At 39.4% G+C, this 19,197-nt stretch overlaps 1 protein-coding gene across 1 annotated transcript in view; it reads right to left on the reverse strand.

Annotated features, from left to right (window-relative positions):
- PEBP4 (phosphatidylethanolamine binding protein 4) overlaps nt 1-19,106 on the reverse strand; it is a 218,170-nt gene extending 199,064 nt beyond the window's left edge. The window contains exons 1-3 of the mRNA XM_020780332.3: nt 18,982-19,106; nt 13,292-13,418; nt 11,308-11,440 (exon numbers count right to left, since the gene is read on the reverse strand). Coding sequence (XP_020635991.2) covers nt 11,308-11,440; nt 13,292-13,413 — 255 coding nt within the window. The 5' untranslated portion in view covers nt 13,414-13,418; nt 18,982-19,106. The remainder of the gene's footprint in view (nt 1-11,307; nt 11,441-13,291; nt 13,419-18,981) is intronic.
- Between the last annotated feature and the right edge of the window lie 91 nt (nt 19,107-19,197).

The raw sequence follows: 19,197 nt of genomic DNA on the forward strand, positions 1-19,197 counted from the left end.
AACTAGTGTCAAAAATATGCTGGATGCCATTACCCATATTCCTCACCAGTTAAGAGAAAGTTAACAGTGAATTACTAACATGGGGAGTAATTAGTAGTTAGTAATAACTGCAGATTGTTTCCAGTCATTGTTGCATCTAGTGGCTGTACTGTCTACTCTGCACAAAAGAAACATCAGCACATTTCCTTTTTCCATCCACATTTCTGGCTCTTGCAACTCCTGACAGCACTGAACAAGTCAGAGAGTCTTCTAGAATGGACTCTAGAACAGTCTCCTCCTAAAGGCAGGCAGGAGTAATATTTTGGATCATTACATATGATCAGCAGGGGCAGAAACAGCAGGGGGGAAATATATGTGACAAATATGTTAGCAAATGGTTATCAATAGGAAGCATTCTATGGAGGTGGTGGAGGTGGTAGCAAATTCAATGGAGCAAGAAGAAGGGGGAGGAACCTCGGAGGCCCCATGTAACCTGCAAGCTGTGTACTCTTGTCATATGGAGTGTAAGGGTAACTCACATTTTTTTAAACTGAAGCCCATTTATCTTTGTATCAATTTATTTCTGAGGTGCTATTAGGACAGAATTTGCATTTGCATTGTGAATCATTTGTTTATGCAAATTGTTGGGGTATAGGCAAGTGTCCGATTGTGCTTTTGAAGTCAAAGCTCAAGTGCTCTTTGACTTCTCCTTTCTTGCATTTTTCTCAATTCATTTTTAACTGATGTTTGTAATGTGCGGTTTTATATCACTCTAATAGTAGATGCTTGCAATTCATAATTTTAGATATTTGATCTTATATATTCCTAACTGGCAATTTTAACTGTGTTGCCCCGTTTTCTTGTAAGGAAGACTGGATAGAAATCATATAAATAGCATCCACCACTTCCTACTGAAATTTATTTTAATGAAGACCAGGTGAATATGAAAATTTTAGAAAAAAAATAAAAGTAAAATAAATGAGCATGTTCTATATTCTGATTTTGAAGGTGTGCAAAATATGCCTTCCAGTTGGGTGCACATACTAAGTGGAAGGCAGTTCTAGCTTCTCAATCCAAATGAGCCATTCTAATGAATGAGAAACTGCTTGATACAAGTATGCCATGTTTGTGCAACCTTAAAACATAACACAAATTCTATTCACTTTCAATAGTCATGCCTAGATACATGTTACAGAAATGGCAAAAAGGAAAAACAAAAGTTGGAAAAAAAATCAAAGGATTGAGACAATCAGAAACAAACAAATGAACAAAAAACTACTTCTGATCTACAAATTGGGGTAACTGAGATTTCTTTAAATTAAAAGTATAAAAGTGTTCTTTGAATTATTTCCCCAGTAAAAAATGAAGAAAGAAGGAATTTGCATTCTATTACTATTGATGCTAGTATAGTTTGAGTACTGAAAATATGAACTAATTCCACAAACCCAGTGTTAGACAAAACATGGAGAAAAATACTCAGTAAGTTTAACATTTTCTCTCTTTTCTGTTTGTACTTAGATACAAATGCCTTATGTAAACAGACATGCATGGCAGAATCAGCCTGATACAAAATCTCTATAAAGTGAGGATGAAGGTGAGATGTAATGATGGAGGAGACAACAGAACTCTTTTCTCATCTGTGCTTTCCATCTGCCTCTTCCTCCAGCTGATTTTAATGTTCCTGGTGGTTCTCTAAGCATGGAAATAACATACACCAGGGCTACTGGAGGAAAACTAAATATTCTTGTTATCTTTTCTGCATCAAGAAGAAAACTGTTCACGCCTCAAATTTTGCACTCAATGACTTTAAGCTTGCTGTTTGAAAAAGTTCAGTGTTCTAATTCTATCACATGCTTTTTCAAATGGTCATTGGGCAACCTGTAAGCAATGACAAATATACACATAAAGCCATTAAACTTCTTTATGCCACCTCCCTTCTAATTTCAGCTATGAGACACTAAAATCAAACACATCCCAAGGAGATGCTCTAGTTGGATTCACTTAGGCCTAGAATCCACAGAATCCTCTGAGGAAGTCGTCAAATGCAATGAGAAAAGAGAAATGTGGAAGAGTAGGTAAAAGGTAATGCCGTAAATTGCAGCTTAAAAACATCGCTGTGGGTAAATTGCTTTTTAACAAGCAGACAAGCTCTATCAATAGCATCTACCGTATGTTTTTATAAAGTGCAGAAATATGTTTTTAAAAGGCCAGTAAATAAAGTTCATATCGATTTGATCTCAAGTGTAATCTGTTTTTCTGTCTGCCACCAACACTGGTAATAAAGCAAAATCATGTAATACGGCATTTCGGCTAATGCAACTATACATCACCACAGGGACTGCATGTTTGCTGGCGATCTATCATTTTCTATTGGGATTGCTTAGCAGTAGAATTTATAAACTTGCTCCAAATTGATGCAATGTCCAATTTTCTTTTCCAATTTATTTTTGGTTGAGCAAAGCAATATTGAGGTGTCTGCAAGACAAGGAGGGAGTATTTCCCATTTAGCCAGATGTTCCCAGCATAACTTGAACTTCCTGCTAAGCAACTGTGGGTCCATGACTGAAGGAAGCAGTGCTGGTACTAGAATAACTCTTCCAATAAGATGATGTTCTCTACTCTAGGAAACCACAGCAAGTTCTGTAGCTGTTTGGGAGGAACATCACATCATCTGCTCACCCAGCTTGATTTGAATAAGCGAGGGACAGAAATGGGCACAGTTTATACCTTTTCTCTTTGGAATAACTCCAGTTCTTTTTAAACTAGATTGGTTAATTTATATTGTCTGCCCAGGAATCAAGCTGTGTCACCTATATCTAACAGGAAACAGGAGCTACATGGATATCTTTGTAAAACAAACAAACAAACAAACCACAGTCTAATTCAAAACAATATAATCTGAATGTAAAGTTTGCGTCATGCAATGCTCTAGCCGTAACAGAATTAATATTGTCATACACATTATCTATTTACATCCACTTGACAACAATAGAGACAGGGTTACTCTAATAAACATAGCATTTGAAATCTGAAACTACAAAATCAAAACAAAAATGAGTACAGACTGGTCTATCTTTCTTTTCTCCACAACTCTATCCTCAGAAGGAGGACAGTGAATCAACAATATCATTGTATAACCCCTCGGGATTGTGGGTAGTGGTGCAAGAGAACATCCCATAGCTCTTTGTGGACAGCTGAAAGCTGCCAAGTTATTGCTTCATTCTAACCACCAATATTTATAAATGGAACGTTGTAGCTTTTTTTTCAATTCCAACAATCCAGAGTTCCCCAGGATTTCATAATTCCCTTGAAGGATATTAATAAAAAACCACCCATTATTAGTCAAGGAATAACCATCAAATATGTAGCACATTTGCTATCAGGGTCCGATACTTTCTTAGCAGTTAAAGTGCTATATATTATTCTGGAGAAAATTCAACATATCTTGCAGTCACTGAGACTTTTCCATGTATTGTGGCTACATAAATACCATTATCTTGTACTATCTCCCTGTTGGTGGAGGTGGTTTGAGAGGGCGATCGGCACAAATCTTCCTTTTCTGATAAAATGCATTCCATTATTATTTGGTTATACCTGCCCCACCTTCTGCCCCCCAAAGATATGTGGAAGATGCTGATTAGGAGCTGAGTAATGGCCTCAATCCATTACTGAACAGTGATTACACGCACATGCATGTGTGCGCTCACACACATAATCTTAGTTTGGCAAGTGAGGTTTGGACAACTGAATTTATAAAGCTGCCATGCAGTAAGTCAATGAGTCCAGTCTACTCCAAAGGGCAGGAAATTTCCAAGGTTTTAACCATGATTCCCAGCACTACCACCTGAAATCCTTGTAACTAAAATGCCAAGTACTGGACTGGGTATTTCCCATTCTATTATTTTGTGCTCTGTTACTGACCTCTTACAGTCACGAGAACGTGCTTTGCCTTGTAGGGGCACATGGGATTTTGGCCAAAGGCAAATAGATTCTAATACATAATACAGGATGCAAACACTGTCTGCAGCAGGCCGGAAGAAAACAGCTTCCAACATTTTCAGATGAAATGCCTCTGAGTTGCTGAATTTTCAGATGTGACTGGGATTGTTACTGAAGTTTCTGAAAGGAACCAGTCTTTACATCATAGAAGCAACATTTGTCTATGTCTTCTGATGATACTTCACTGCAAAGATACCTCCAATCCAGTTGTCAGTGGGGAAAAATGCCCAAAGAGATTCAACCCAAAGCATCATTTTCCCCCAAAGGGTTGCATGGAGCTGAACACTTCAGCCTTGCTTCAACCTTCTACTATAGATCTGGCTGCCTTCTAGGAAAAAAAAACATCATTTCAGAGGGAAGTTGCTTTGACTGCTACTACCCTAACAACTGATTTTAAAAGATATGCAATTGCAATAAAACTCAAACTTCCTCCTCCTCCCTTTAATATTTTCCCATTTTAAAAATCTTTAAAACTGTTACAAGACTTTCCAATTAAATCTAGTATTACCATTGCTGCAGTATGCTCAGTACCGGGCTGTTTTTGCAGCATTCCAAATAACAGATGTCCATTCATAGAGACACACACACACATATTCTCTCTCACATACACATCTTATGCTGTACCAAAGGCTTGGAATACATTTCAACTCGGCATGCATGCAGACTCTGGGGAGAATCCTGATTTTTGCTCCATTCAGACTCCTCTCACCTGTAGACATGCTTTTCCAACTCAGAAGTATCCCAAATACAAAGGTTAAACCATACACACATGTATATACTTGAGAAACAAAAACACAGAGAACAGGACATCTCAGAATCAGCTTTCTGCTTCTGGTCTCAGAGCACCTCTTCTTTTGCTAAAATTTTACAAAAACAACCCACAAAAAAACAGAAAGACACTACCACATGCTATAAACCTTAGCACATTTTGTGCTATTCATCCTCACACAAAAAAGACTTTTTTGGAAATCTACCAAGCTATTTGAGAGAAGTCTCATAAGAGAGTAGCATGCATGCTTTAGAGAGGAAAACTCACACTGTTATCCATAGTGCTCTCTGCTGGTGACTGGATGCCACCAAAGAAACTAGAATTCACTAGATAAACTTCAATCACCTGAAAGTGTCTGAGCCACAGAGACTCATAACAATAATCACCTAAACTTGAATCACCTGAAGGTGCTTGAGCCATAGAACAGACCAATAATAAGAATCAATACAATTCATATATTTTAACAAGATCTCAAAACTTCATTTGTTCAGTGTTTGATGGACACTATAAGACCGACAGTCTAATTTTAAGGAAACAGAATACATTTGACTTGGATGCTATAGTTGACACATATCCTATAGATATAACTTTGGCCTCTGCTTGTCCTGGAAAATTTGGTAATTTCCAGCTTGTGCAGTCAGAGGATGTGAACAGGATCCTTGGAGAGGTGATCGCCACCACAAACATACTGAAACCTTGCCCTTCCTGGCTCATAAAAGCAGACAGGGAGACTGGCTTAGTGGTTAGGAGAAGTAGTGAATTCCTTCTTTGAGCAAGGCAGTGTTCCAGCCTGCCCAAACAACCCAGTTATATAACCTTTGCTGAAAAACCTCTCCTTGAAATTCACTATATAAGATCATTATGAGCCAGTCTCAAAAACTCAATTCTTGGCAAAGTTCTGGAGCATGTGGTAGCTTTGCAGCACCAGAGGTTTTGGGATGAGATGTATTATCCAGATCCATTTCAATCTGGCTTCAGGCCCGGCCATGGGACAGAGATTATTTTGTTTGCCTTGGTGGTCAATTTGCACCGCGATGTAGACAGGGCCCTGTGGCCCTGTCAGTTCTGCTAGACCACCGTGGTATCTGCCATCCCACTATGAATTAGAATTGCCACCAAATCCTATCACCTCTTCATTATAAGGTTGCAGCCTCTGTTCCTCCTGCCTTTATTCCCACAAGCTACTGCTATGTTCTATTACTCTTATGCTTATAAGAAAGTTAACAGCACAGCAATCAATGGGAAGGTAGAGCTGACTTAAAACTTTTATTCTGCAATGTACTAAAATAGTAGTCTAGAAATCAATGGCATGCAAATATCAGACTCACCCAGACATGAAGGCCTGGATCCTCTTGTGTGTCTGCCTGGTCAGACCTCACTTAAGCTAAATAACTCTTGAGTCTGAAGTGTTTGAAATGGAATCCTGAGAGGACAACTTTGCTGCAGAAGGAAAGCTGGTGGCCCTCTTAATGCTTAAGCAAGATGATACTGACGCCCCATGCTGCCAGGAGAGCCTTTCAGCAGAGGCAGCGGGAGTCGATAAATTCTGCCCACTTGCAAGTGGGAAAAATTCCACAGCAGAGTTAACTCAAGCAGCTGAGGAAAATTTCATCTCCATCATGAATTTCCCTAATGACACTTCAAGGATAATGGTGCCCTCTAGTGGTCTTTCTTTCCAATACAGTAAGTGTATACAGGTAATAAAGCTCACCTGTTTGCTGTTTACAGTCTTTTATTTCTAATACATCTTCTGCTTCTTCCCAATGTCTCATAATTCACCAACATACCTTTGTTCAGAATAGTGCAGCCTTATAAAATAATGCAACATAAATTAAAAATAATATATGTCATATTCCTCAAATTCTTTGAAGTGCTGTTTAAATAGTATTATTTTTATAAATAAGGCCCTTATAAAGTTCACAAAGAACATTAGAGCAAAGCTGGAAAGTGTTCATGGAAAGCATTAAGAACTAAGAGAATTGTACAGTAAAATCTAGGACCAATGTTTACTCAAAACCTTCCAGTTGAGAGTCCACAGGATTCTGAAGAAACTCTGCCACAGTTGGAATATCATAAAATCCACTGGTATGATAGAAACACTACAAGAACATCTTAAATATTCTGGAGCTATTCCACTCAGTTAGATGTGCTACAGAATTATTAAAGTGCGGAGAAATCGTGAACAGTATATGATCAGACCAGGAAAGAAGAATACAGAACACCACGCTCCTACACCAAATTTATACCAGCCATGACTGATCCAGTAGCATGCACAGGAATTTCTTCCACATGGATGTCAAAGAAATCAGGGGGGAAATGGTCTTCTATTCGCATTTGAAGAGAACAGGGATTAACCCAACCCCACCATCAGCACAAAAACTTCCCACAGTAGGACTGTAATTCATATGACAGAGCTAAAGATTGCAACTTAAATTTCACAAAGCAGAATTTTCTGTCTTGCAAGATAACTGCAGGATAAATGCAGCAAAAACACAGAAACAAACAAAAACAGCCAGTGCTTACACAGTTCTTGTTGTTGTTGCTTCAACACAAACACCCAGAAAGGAAAAACATACTTCCTTGGCAGGGCACTGTCGCTCTGCTTTCCAAGTGGAGGGCTGAGGTATGAGCACTGTCTGAGCTTCCAGGCGGTAATGCTCACGCTTGTCTAGCCTCCTCTCAAATTACACATCCAGGAATTATATATATCAGCTGTTGATTACTACTCTGTATACTTTCTGTCCTCATTCTCTACAGCATGCTTTCACACATTTTCAGGATCAATCCTGCATCCTGTTCTAAGACATTTATAAGGGAGGTCTACCATACTACCAACAGTAGTGATTAGATGCCCCTGGCTGTCCCAGATGAGGTTCTTTTGAGCCAACTAGCTCCAGGAAACAAACAAACATGGGGGTGAAGGTGGGGAGGTGGTCCTCTACTCTTGCACACTTTATCACAGGCAGGTTATGCAACTGTCCAAGGCTCAGGACCATTGGCACCAGCCAACTGCAGCACTGGATTCTGGTAAGGGGGGGGGACCAAAGTTTGAGGAGATGAGGTGTAGTGATTTCTCTCTGTGCTGAATCAGATCTCCTGGATTCTGAAAGAACAGGATTATCAAGTGGGATGGATGCTTCTCCTACAATGTGTAAGGCAGCTGGGGGGGGGGCAGGAACAAAGGGAGAGATTATAGGATGTGACCCAACAGGACTAGACTCTCAGGAAACTAAAGAATGGGGGGAATGATAAAAAGGACCATGGACCATTGTGAGCCATAATGAGTTGGTTGAGCATTCAAAACCATACTATTCTTCCTTTCAGTCCTTCCCTTATCTGGTGCCTATCTCTCTACTTGTGAGTTTGCTGTTTTCTGCATGTAGTGACAACAGGGTGTTTGATAGGGTATTATGGCCATTGTTGCCAGTGCAAATATCGACTGATGGGAACTGGCTGAGTTTCCAGGATTGTGGAGGATGTCTGCCATTTTTCTGTTATTTATTTTGGTTTCGGTATATTTTTCCTTATCTTGCGTTTTCCCCTCTCCTCAAGGAATATGCAGAGATTAAATATGATTGTCATGCCATCTCTGTGAAAGCAGTACAGTATATGATGTCGGCACAGGGCTCCTTGGTACAGAATCTCTGGCACTGGTGTAGTAATACATTCAAAAGTTCAGGCACACCCCCTGTCAGTCCCTGTAATTAGCCCTGCCTCAGGAGAGTCTAAAAATGAAACCATTGGATTTCTCCACATAAATAAATAAATAGCAGGTCTCAGGTAAAGCTAGCAGATCTTAATTGCCCATTCAGGACCAAACCACCATTAAACATTTTGTATTACAATAGATAATATACTGATGCTGAAAAATCGGTAATTCTTTTCTAGTTACTGCATCTGCTCTATGCATGGACAATCTTTTTCATTTTCTAATCAGTATACAGAGGATCTAATATATGCAAACAAGGGATATCACAAACAAATAAATCAAGATGGCATTTTATCAGATTGGGCTAAGGTTAGATATGGATGCATTCCTTATTTTTTTGTATGTTTGGACCAAAGAGAGGAAACAGTATCAGTTGTTCAGTTGAATACAAACAAAACGTAACAATGAGATGCACAATAAATGCCAGTAAAGATTTCTGTCATTATGCTGTGTCTTCATTTTCTCTTAGGAATCATTTGTGCAGCATTCAATCTATGGCTTGCAACTCTAATTATTTCAATTCCATCTAATTTCTACTCAAATGAAAAATCCATTCTAGGATTTATAATCAAATTTTCAGTTAATTTCAAAGAGTTCTTCACAGCAGCATATGAACAATAAAGAGGAGGTGGGGGAGGTTAACCACAGAATTGAACTGCCTTTATCACATATTACTCAAACTGCCCAAGATAAGAAAGGTGACAAGACATGAATTTCCTGCTGTGACATAGTAATGCATTCCCACCCTGTCACAGAAGAAACCACTGCACGTATTCTGGTGATTTCTGTTACATCTGCTAGCTGACTACGCCAAAGCAAGCAGAAGCTAGCAGCAAACATTTGAAGAGACAGGTCCACTTGATATAGATTATAAATCATTGCTCACCTGACTTCTTATCTGTTACACAATCAGAAACCACTGAGGATAAATGAAAACAATAGACAAAAGAGAGACAACCCCTCCATACACAAAAACACTTTACAACATAAATATTTTCCCTCCTCTGAAACATGAGTAGGATATACACCATCCCTATGCTAGTAATGCTTTTAAACTCTTTACAGCAAACTTTTTTTAAAAGCCCTCCTCCTCTTGGCAAAAATGGCAAGACACTCCTAATACATATTATTCTTACAAAGGACATTCCTGACCACAAGTAATCTTGCTTCTGGTTTCCAACTAAATGGAATAAACAATTTCTACATCACATGAACTCTGAGTATGGGGAAAGTTATCCTATAACCTAGGTCTGGTATGCAATACAAACTTTTGGAATAATTCTGAGCAATTCACAAAACTCTTGATTATGGTACAAACAGTGATAGCCACATAACAGTTACACGTGAAATAGCATTTTCCTGTACTGTCCCCTAGCTTGAAGCCCTCAAAGGAGGTATGATACAGATATTACACAAGTATTCAGGGGCTAGCTACATGCACATGAATGAAGCAAAGTCCTAATAACTTTTTAAAAAAGATTCAGTTTACAGCAACGATGTGATGGAGACCGATTAACCCCAACCTTAACTACCGTGTCCTAATTTTAGTTTGCATATTTTCGCCAAGCTTTTTCATGCTAGAGAAGCTGCATTTCAAAAGTCATGCAAGACAAAGGCAAATGGAAGAGACAGCTAGTTTGAAGAAACAAAATAACACATAAGGAAGCTATTGAACATTCTTCCAAACACAATTTCTTTCTCTAGACCTGCTTTTTTAAAAAATAAACACATATAGGGCTCTCTGACGCCACCTGATGGTCTCTCAAGTTTCCACACTTTCTGCTTCAAACCATTCAGTAATACCAGGTGCAGGTCCATCTTCCGGACCTGAGTCCCCAGCATCCCCCTTCCTCATCCATAATCTGTCAACTGAAATACAACAATGTCAGTACAGTTTTCGAGGGCAATCTGTCCCATGCATGTTCCACTGACGTGGACAGGTAATGTGGCAAATCAACGAGACCAATGCCATTTTTCCCCCGGTTCATGAATTTCCTTGACCTATAGGAGCCAAGATAGTGAAATCTCTTTCTCAGGCTGAAAAAGATAGATCTTGAAAAATATACATTTAGATGCAATGAATTATGGAGCCACTAGATGCTGCTGCAAACTGTGCGGTCCTTCATTCAGGAAACACATTCCAGTAAACAAAAGGAGAAAGGCTGAAGCAACTATAAATTCACATCTGCAGTGAATATAATGCTTCTGATTCAAAATATAATGCTTCTGATTTCAATCACAATCTATTTCCATCCTATTTCAAATTATGCATTAAACATTGTTCTTCTTTCTCTGAGTGAAAAGCTGTTCTTTCTGGTCTCAAGCCCTTGGCTGCGATTCATGGGATGTTGAGACTTGAGCCGGGATCCCCTCAATTCTGTCCTGTGTAGTATTTGATACACCACACTGAAAACTTTGCCCTGGTATCAACAAGAGCACATAAAAACTGGTCTGCAAACTAATTTTCAACATTAAATCACACAGAGAGAGGGAGTCCTATATCCATATTCTATATATCTCTATTTCTTTATATGTCATAAAACAACTGTAGTGAATTACAAAGTCTGCATATATGCTCATATGATGGTGCATGCAATTAAGAAAAAAATCTGTATGGGAAAACACTCTGGACTAAATCTAATTATTGGTTCCTATTAAGTCCACCAAATCAATGGGACTTACCAAAGTCAAAACTTATGCAAGATTCACTTATTTGCTAGGTCTATGCGAGCTGAGACCAACAATCTGATTTAGTCCTCTGTGTTTTATTATGAAAACAGATGCATATTGAAAACATTTCTACTATTGTCACAAGTATCTGGCCAACATTACATAATTTGGTTCTTCTTACCCCATCTGCCTGCTGATATTGGACACGAGGACTGATCCACTCCTTGCTGATTCGTTTACGGTACAGGTTGCACTTTGGAATATAAGTGCACCCAACATCTCCCAGTTCTGGATAAATAACTTTTAGATTCCCTCTGTAAGGAACAGAATACTGGAGTAAAGCTGGTGATAACTATTAGAGATGGCAAAGGGGGAGTAAACTGAATATCTGCATTCCATGAAGAGTGTTCATTATAAGTCTATTTAACTTTCAGCACAAGAAAGCTTTTATCGGGTAAATCAATACAAAATAAAGTTGGCACACTTTAGTTCTGTTATCACAACTTTTAAGACAGTTACAATAATTACCTCACACTTTGATATTGAAAATGCATCCATTCTGAATGCAAAATAGCTGAGAAGTGCCTTGCTCTTACACACTTGTACGTAATTAACAAGTGGTTAAGAGTTTGTTTTCATTCTTTAGTTTATGTGTAAGAAGCATCCTAACAATTTGATAGTAAACTGTGTTAATGGTTGTTTTTATTTCAGGTTAATTAGTCCATCCTTTTTCTGATTTGTTCCACATCATTCTTTGTTCCTCTTTAGTGTGCTATTTAATAAATTTCAAAAAGCACTATGTCGATCTGGAAAGTAATTTTGCACTACAATCAAAATTAGAAGCTGTTCTTTATGCAGGCCAAGCTTAAAGAGAGAGGAGATGGTACGGCCCAAGACTGCCAAAGGTTATGTGGTTGTGTGGGTCCCCAACACCCCCCCAGGGGCAGGGGGGCATTGAAGGGCCTCAAAGGCGTTGTGATAAGAACTTGGTGGGTTGTCGTATGTGCCTAGAAGACTGGACTTGATTGTTCAGCTATTTAAAAGTGGGCCTCTCCCGTTCTGAGCAGTCTTCACAGGAAGACTCTCATTCTTCCACAATCCCTCATGTCTGGGCATGGTGGTTTCCTTCACCCTGTGTCCACAAAATGGGATTAATGGGATGACAGCTGCTTAAGTGTCTTTTTCTCTGGGCCTCTTGAACACAGAAGTCTTCACCAACTCACAGAGCCACTGAAACTGGCACTGCCTCTGCCAGCAACATAACTGGGTGGGGGCCAGTATCAAGGGCAGCAACTCAGAGGGACCAGCAGCACATTCCTCTTTGGGGAAGTCCAATGCCCTGCATCCCTAGACTTTGCTGTGCCTCTGGGACTTGGGTTCAGGGGTGGGACTTGTTGGAGTCTTTACAACCTTGCATGTTGACTGTGATTGGAGTGACTGGGAGGGACCTTTCTGGGCTGGTGTGACTGTCAAATCTATCCAGTACTAGCAATTGTTCCTTACTGCCTCTCTAAATTCAAAGAAAGCCTCGCCTCTCTGCTGAGTGCTGGAAGTCAGTTGTCTATGTTTCTGTCTATTTGTTTATTAAACATTGCTTGCTGTAATGAAACATTTTTAAATATTTCTCTTACAAATGTCTCAGAGTGAGTTATTGAAACCTTAAGTGCCAGCTAATGAGAAAAGGGGAGGGAACCCCTCTGGGGAACTTGAAGCTATTCTCTTCTGTGAGTCTTTGTACTTCTGCTGTGTAGCACAAGGAATTTGAATCAGAAATGCAAAACTGCAACAGAACGAAGGCAGGTGAAAGTCACTGTGATCGAAGCAGGTAGGAACCCCAAGATGCCACAGGTTTACAGCCCAATGCAAGGTGTTGCTCAGTAATCTTTTTCTCTCACACACATATTCTTCTTCCCTTGTCACTTCCTCCTCTACAGGCTGGCCTCTCCTTCCTTTTTATAGCTCTCCATCCCATTATTCCCCTGTGGACAACCTCCGAAGGAGAGGTGGAAGTGCAGAGTTCAGTCTCATCAAGACATACTTCCTTGTACACCATTTCAAACTAAATTTAACTCTCTTTTTGCCTAAAGTATTTGGTTTACCACAATGCTGAGCAGCAGAGGCTGTGGTGGTGGGGGATCTGTAACCATCAAGGAATATAAGCCCACCTGCAAAACATGCTGTCCTTATCCTCCAGCTTCTCAAAGAGGCACTCCTCCGTGTGGATTCCTTGCTGCATAACAATTACAATAAAACCAATTGCCAGGAAGTAAGCGTTCAGAGGTTCCATCCTTCCTGCCGAGGACAAATGATATATAAGTTATAGGTTCTTAATAAAGGTCATACATTCCAAGTCTCTGCAATTTTTAAAGTTACAGGGAGGCAGTTGCCTCTTTCTTTTACTGCCAAGTGCCAAATTCACCGTATGACTTGCATGGCATCCGCCTGCATCCCCACTGCTCTCCAAGTCACATTACTCTTATACAGTATGAGTTTTTTTACTTTTGTGACTCTTTATCATGAAAACCAGTCATTTTCAAGGGGGGCCAAAAACCCATCTCTTGTTGGATTTTGTCAGCAATGAGTTCATAAGCTCTGGTTATGCTTGTACAGTGGGAGGATGTCCCAACAGCATCTTTTTGCCCTAAACCAGGACTCCTATATCCACTGATTCATATATCCACTCCCTGAAAATACTAAATAAAAATCCTCAGAAATATATATTTATATGTATTTCCAGAGTGTATTTATGAGACCTTGTGACTAGAGGGAGCCAGAGACCATGCAATGTATATCATACTTTTTCCAGCACCTGCGGGGGGGTGGGTGGGTGTTGGGTTGAGGCTTGGAACCGCTTCCCTTACGGATACTGCAGTCCTACTTTATACAAAACTAGGAAATGCAAAAATGTATTTTTCTCCACCTGTGGGTGATGCATACTAACAAAACATAGCCAATAGCTCTTGGGATTTTTCTAATGACACACACTTATGGCTAGCTTTAAGTTAACAAAACTTTAAGTTAACTGAGGAAGGCCTACTGACAATCATTCATGAAGAACTTGCTTTTTAAAATAGTTCCCCATAATGAACTACAGTAGATGCTTTGAAGACCAGCCATGCCTTTAAAATTTTGTGAAGCAGCTTGGCTTGTTTACTATACTCCCAGAGTAACTTCCATTTTCTTGAAGAAAAACAACAACACATAGCACTTTACAGATTAATGGCCATTGTTACAGTAAAGGTGTGACTACACTGTGGTTTGATCCGCAGTCTCTTTTATTGTAATATTAGTTGGTGGTCACACAAGGACCCCAGATTGTTTCTGTGTCCACACTAATCCTGAGCTTGATGTGATTTGATATGCGCACACAGCCATTTCACCTGGTGAGCCCCACCTCTCCTTTCTTATTTTGTGTGCTTGTTGAAGAAAAATGCGCACACACAAAGGTGATCTAGAGCTAACTCAATGGTTTGTTTTTTAAAAAATAAAATACTTCGGGACAACTAGAGAGAAAGACAGCAGGGTGGGTGTTCCTGCTGTCAGAAATTTTCACACCCCCAGCTTAATATGTCACCATAACACCACTCATAGCCATTTCTCCTGTCCTATAGAACAAAACAAACAATCATATAGGGATTGAACACTGTTCAAAGTGATCCAGCTTTTTTAAAAAAACTGGAGGCAGGGGGGAAACCTCTGAATCAGAAACAAAAAAGACTGTGGTTAAAACACACACACCCCAAGCTGGCCCTGAAGCTCAGTGTGTTCTCTTGGCAACTCTCCCAGCCTTATCAACCTCACAGGGTCGTTGTGAAGTTAAAATGGGTGCGGTAGACCATGCCAAGAGCTCCTTCAGGGAAAGACAGGGTTAAAATGTAATAAATGAAATTACCAACTGGTAGGAACTCCTTACAAAGCTTTTTGAACTTTTCCATCGTGACTGAGCTCTTTGTCTTACTGCAAGAGACGAAGGTGACCTCCTTGCAGCCCTTAAAACATGGCTGGGGAGACACACTCAAGGGGGGGCAGGACGGCCCAAAACGAGGTGTATCTATTTCTCCCACATATATTTATCAACGCACACACACCCCAGTTCGGGTCCATTTCATACTGTTAGAAAGTCAACTCAAGGACGAAAAGAGGCATGCCGTAGCAAGTGAACAGGAAGCAGCCTATTTAAGGAAGCAGTGGCACTTAAGCTGCTTTTTCTGTGAGGAAAAATTTCCCTCAGGGCACAGGCGCTGCCATCATTTAAGGGAGAGGCGGGGGAGGGGGGAACGCCACAAAGTGGGGGGAGTTCATTCCATATACATCAGGTTTTTCTTCCTATTAAAAAGTATTATAAGGCCAAAAACCAAATATTAAAAAAAAAAAAAAACAAGAAATGTTGTGCTACCTTAAAAGACTAATGGCTACATTTTAATGGGAGCTTCCATGGACAACCATGAGGAAGTGGAGTTGTGCACAGAAGCTAACGTTAAAATGTAGCAGTTTGTCTTTAAGGTGCCACAACATTTTGTTATTCCTTTTTTATTATTATTATTTTTCTTTCTCTCTTCGTTTGGCCTAAACAAAATCATATTGTGTTTTCCTTTTGTTTTTGGCCTGGTATGCTAGCACAGACTGACTCAGCTACCTCTTCTAAATTATTATTATTATTATTATTATTATTATTATTATTATTATTATTATTATTATTATTATTATTATTATTATTATTATTATTATTATTATTATTATTATTATTATTATTATTATTATTATTATTATTATTATTATTATTATAAACAAAATTAAGTTACTTTGGTCTGCCTTGAAAGGAATGGGGTGGCATTGCCTCAGCATAATTCAGACAAGCCAGCCCCTGAGATAAGTCTGGATTTTTTTTTTCTCCTGCTTCCACCGTCATGGATGCCAATGGCCTTTTCCCCTCAGCTGTGGGCAGGGAGCTCAGTTTCCCTCCCCTGCCCTCCATTTGTTTCCTGACAGAGCATCTCCGGCCAGTTCCTTTCCCGCCATTTTGGAGCCCCCCCCCTTCCAGGCTGCCCCTCCCCCAATGCCTTCTTTTGGGGTGCCGGATCTTTGCATTTTCTCCTCTGAACCCCTGTTTCCCCAGTCCAAGAACTGTTTTCATTTCGGGCAAAACCCAAAGAAAATTTTAAAAAATTAAAAAATTAAAAAAAAACATAACCACCTTGTGGCACCTTAAAGACGGTTATATTTTAATGTGAGCTTTAATGGGCAAGTCATGTCAGGAGGTTAAAACAGGGGCATAGCCCCTACTGTTCCCAGAAAGAAAAGTTCACCAAAATAAAGCTACTGTTTAAACATTTTTGTTAGTTCATGCCTACATACAAACACACGGCCAAGTTCATTTGCTGTGTTTTAATTAAACCTGATGTCAGGAAGACCCTCTTTCTGGACAAGAGTAGATGTGTTTCCTCAGAAATAAGGCCCACTTTGTTCGGTGGGGTTTAACCTCGGGATAACTTGTAGGAATCCCAGTCATAGCATATTTCCTTAGCCATAGCCACCCATAAAGATTCGTTATTGGTAAAGCTTCGCTTTTCAGTAATGGAATTTCTGCTGCTCAAAGAGGTGGAAAAGAAGTGTCATCTTGTTCATCTCTCCATCCAATTTCTCATAGTGGTAATTTTTATTGTTCTATGTCACGCTGTAACTGCCCAGAGTGGCCTTTGGCTAGATGGGCAGTATATATAATAAATAAAATAAATAAATAAAATGACCCTTAAGACACCTTCAGATTCTACGATGCTATGATTTCACATTACAGAATGGAGGCACTCCTACAGATAAGGATGACCTCAAAAAAGGTTTCCCGCTATAGCAGATATATAGGACCTGTAACAATCTCCCAGGCCACTTACAGTGTTCAGAACTAAGCTTGTTGAGAGATCTATGGATTTCTCCATGGGAGAAAGAAAGTGATAAACCTTCTTCCATTGGTAGTTGCCCTGTGGAATTATCTGCCTTCTGCAGTTAAATCCATTCCGAACACTAGCATTTTTTATTTAACCTTGACACACCCACCCTGGCAGCCATCAACTCTTTGGAATGCTATATTGCACAATGGTTACTTTTTTTCATAAACACCTGGAGTTGTGCAGGTGACTAAAACTACAAAAAAAAGAATTGTAATCATTTTTGGAGGGCCAGAGTGTGGGTTTGTGCATGTAATGAAAGAGAATTTGAGGAGGAAGGGTGAAAAGGAGTCAACTGGACTGGAATTCAGATATTGGAAATGACTAAAGAAACCCACTCTCCTAGTGTCTGTTCCATCTTGTCCAAAGTTTGTCCCCTTTTTAAAATTGTTTTAATTATATTGTATCACGCTTGTTGTAAGCCGCCTATAGTGGTCTTAAGTGACTAGATAGGCGGGATATAAATAAAATAAAATAAAATAAAATAAAATAAAAAATAATAAATAAATAAATAAATAAATAAATAAATAAATAAATAAATAAATAAATAAATAAATAAATAAATAAATAAATAAATAAAACACATGTTGTCATGCATATTGGCCACATGGATTTGTTGGCTTGAACCAAGTGGAACTTCATATTTGCTTGCAAGGAAAAGAAGCCACGAGGAGATGAGTCACAGAAAAGTTCACATTTTCCATGAAGTAAAGCTGACTTGAATGTTAAATTACCTCTCCATCTAATTTTAACATGGTCTAATGAAAATCCTTAGCAAAAGAGAAAAGAAGAAGCGCCACCCAAACAAAAGAAGGCAAATAGGAAACACAGGGCGGAGCCGCTTTCAAAGAGTAGCTGTATTTGTGTATTTCAGAATGGTTTAACAAAAGCAAATGCAAAGCAAAATAAAAACAAATGTACTGTGGCTCTTTGAAGACTAACAGAATTATTTGGGTGGGAGCTTTCATAAATTACACTGAGTGAAATATTTAGCCATGGGTTTATATATAAATATACAGAGTAGAGGTGGAGATCCCAGTGGAAAGAGATAAGTATAAAACCTATAGTTGACCAATAGCCTTAATTAGGTCAAACTATAACTCCACAGGGATGTGGTGGCGCTGTAGGTTAAACTGCAGAAGACTCTGTGCTGCAAGGTCAGAAGACCAGCCGTCGTAAGATCGAATCCAATCAATGGAGTGAGCTCCCATCACTTGTCCCAGCAATTGCCAATCTAGCAGTTTGGAAGCATGCAAATGCAAGTAGATAAATAGGTACAACCACGGTGGGAACGTAACGGTGTTCTGTGTCTGGTCATGCTGGCCACGTGACCACAGAAACTGTCCATGGACAAACGCTGGCTCTACAGCTTGGAAACAGGGATGAGCACCACACTCTCGAGTCGGACAGGACTGGACTAAATGTTAAGCGGTACCTTTACCTATAGCTCCACAGTTGTAAGGAAGGTAGGAATCAAAGCTTGGGAAAGTGTTGCTTTGGACAGTAGATTCCTGAATCCCCTGGGCAGGGGATAACCACTCGTTATTTTAAATATATATTTTTAAAAAAATTCCAGAGAGCTAGCCATTTTAGTCTGTTTTTACAATAACAAAAAAACAAAACAAAGCAAAGCAAAAATAGTATGAATGCAAGTCTAAAGAAGTGGACGGCAATCCAGGAAAGGTCTGAAAACCCCCCAAATCCTTTTGTTTTGTTGTTAAACATAATTAACAAACAACTAAAACATGTGGTACTAGGTAATTCTATTTCCTGAAGACTGCAATCCTAAATTTAGGATGGGGCCTAGCCCCTTTAAACCATCTGATTTTCTAAATAAACAGGCAGGGAGATCCTGCTGTCTGGTCGGCCACGGATTAAGTAATAAATTTCTGAAGCTTATGGGCATTTGTTACCTGGGAGGGATGACCTTTCAAAGCCAGGTAAGCACAGAGAGTTCAGCGGACGTTTTTTCTCACCCTGAGCAAGCGAATTATCCCCACAGCTGTTTAGACTATTGCTGTTTGAGTCATTATGTAAAGTCAGCTAAATGGACAGCTGGCAGGTGGAAGGATGGGACAGCCAAAGAGAAATAGGGAAGCTGATGATGATTGGGTTTTGTCAGTGTCCCT

The sequence above is a fragment of the Pogona vitticeps genome, chromosome 8, assembly GCF_051106095.1.
Source record: "Pogona vitticeps strain Pit_001003342236 chromosome 8, PviZW2.1, whole genome shotgun sequence".
NCBI classification, from domain to species: Eukaryota; Metazoa; Chordata; class Lepidosauria; order Squamata; family Agamidae; genus Pogona; species Pogona vitticeps.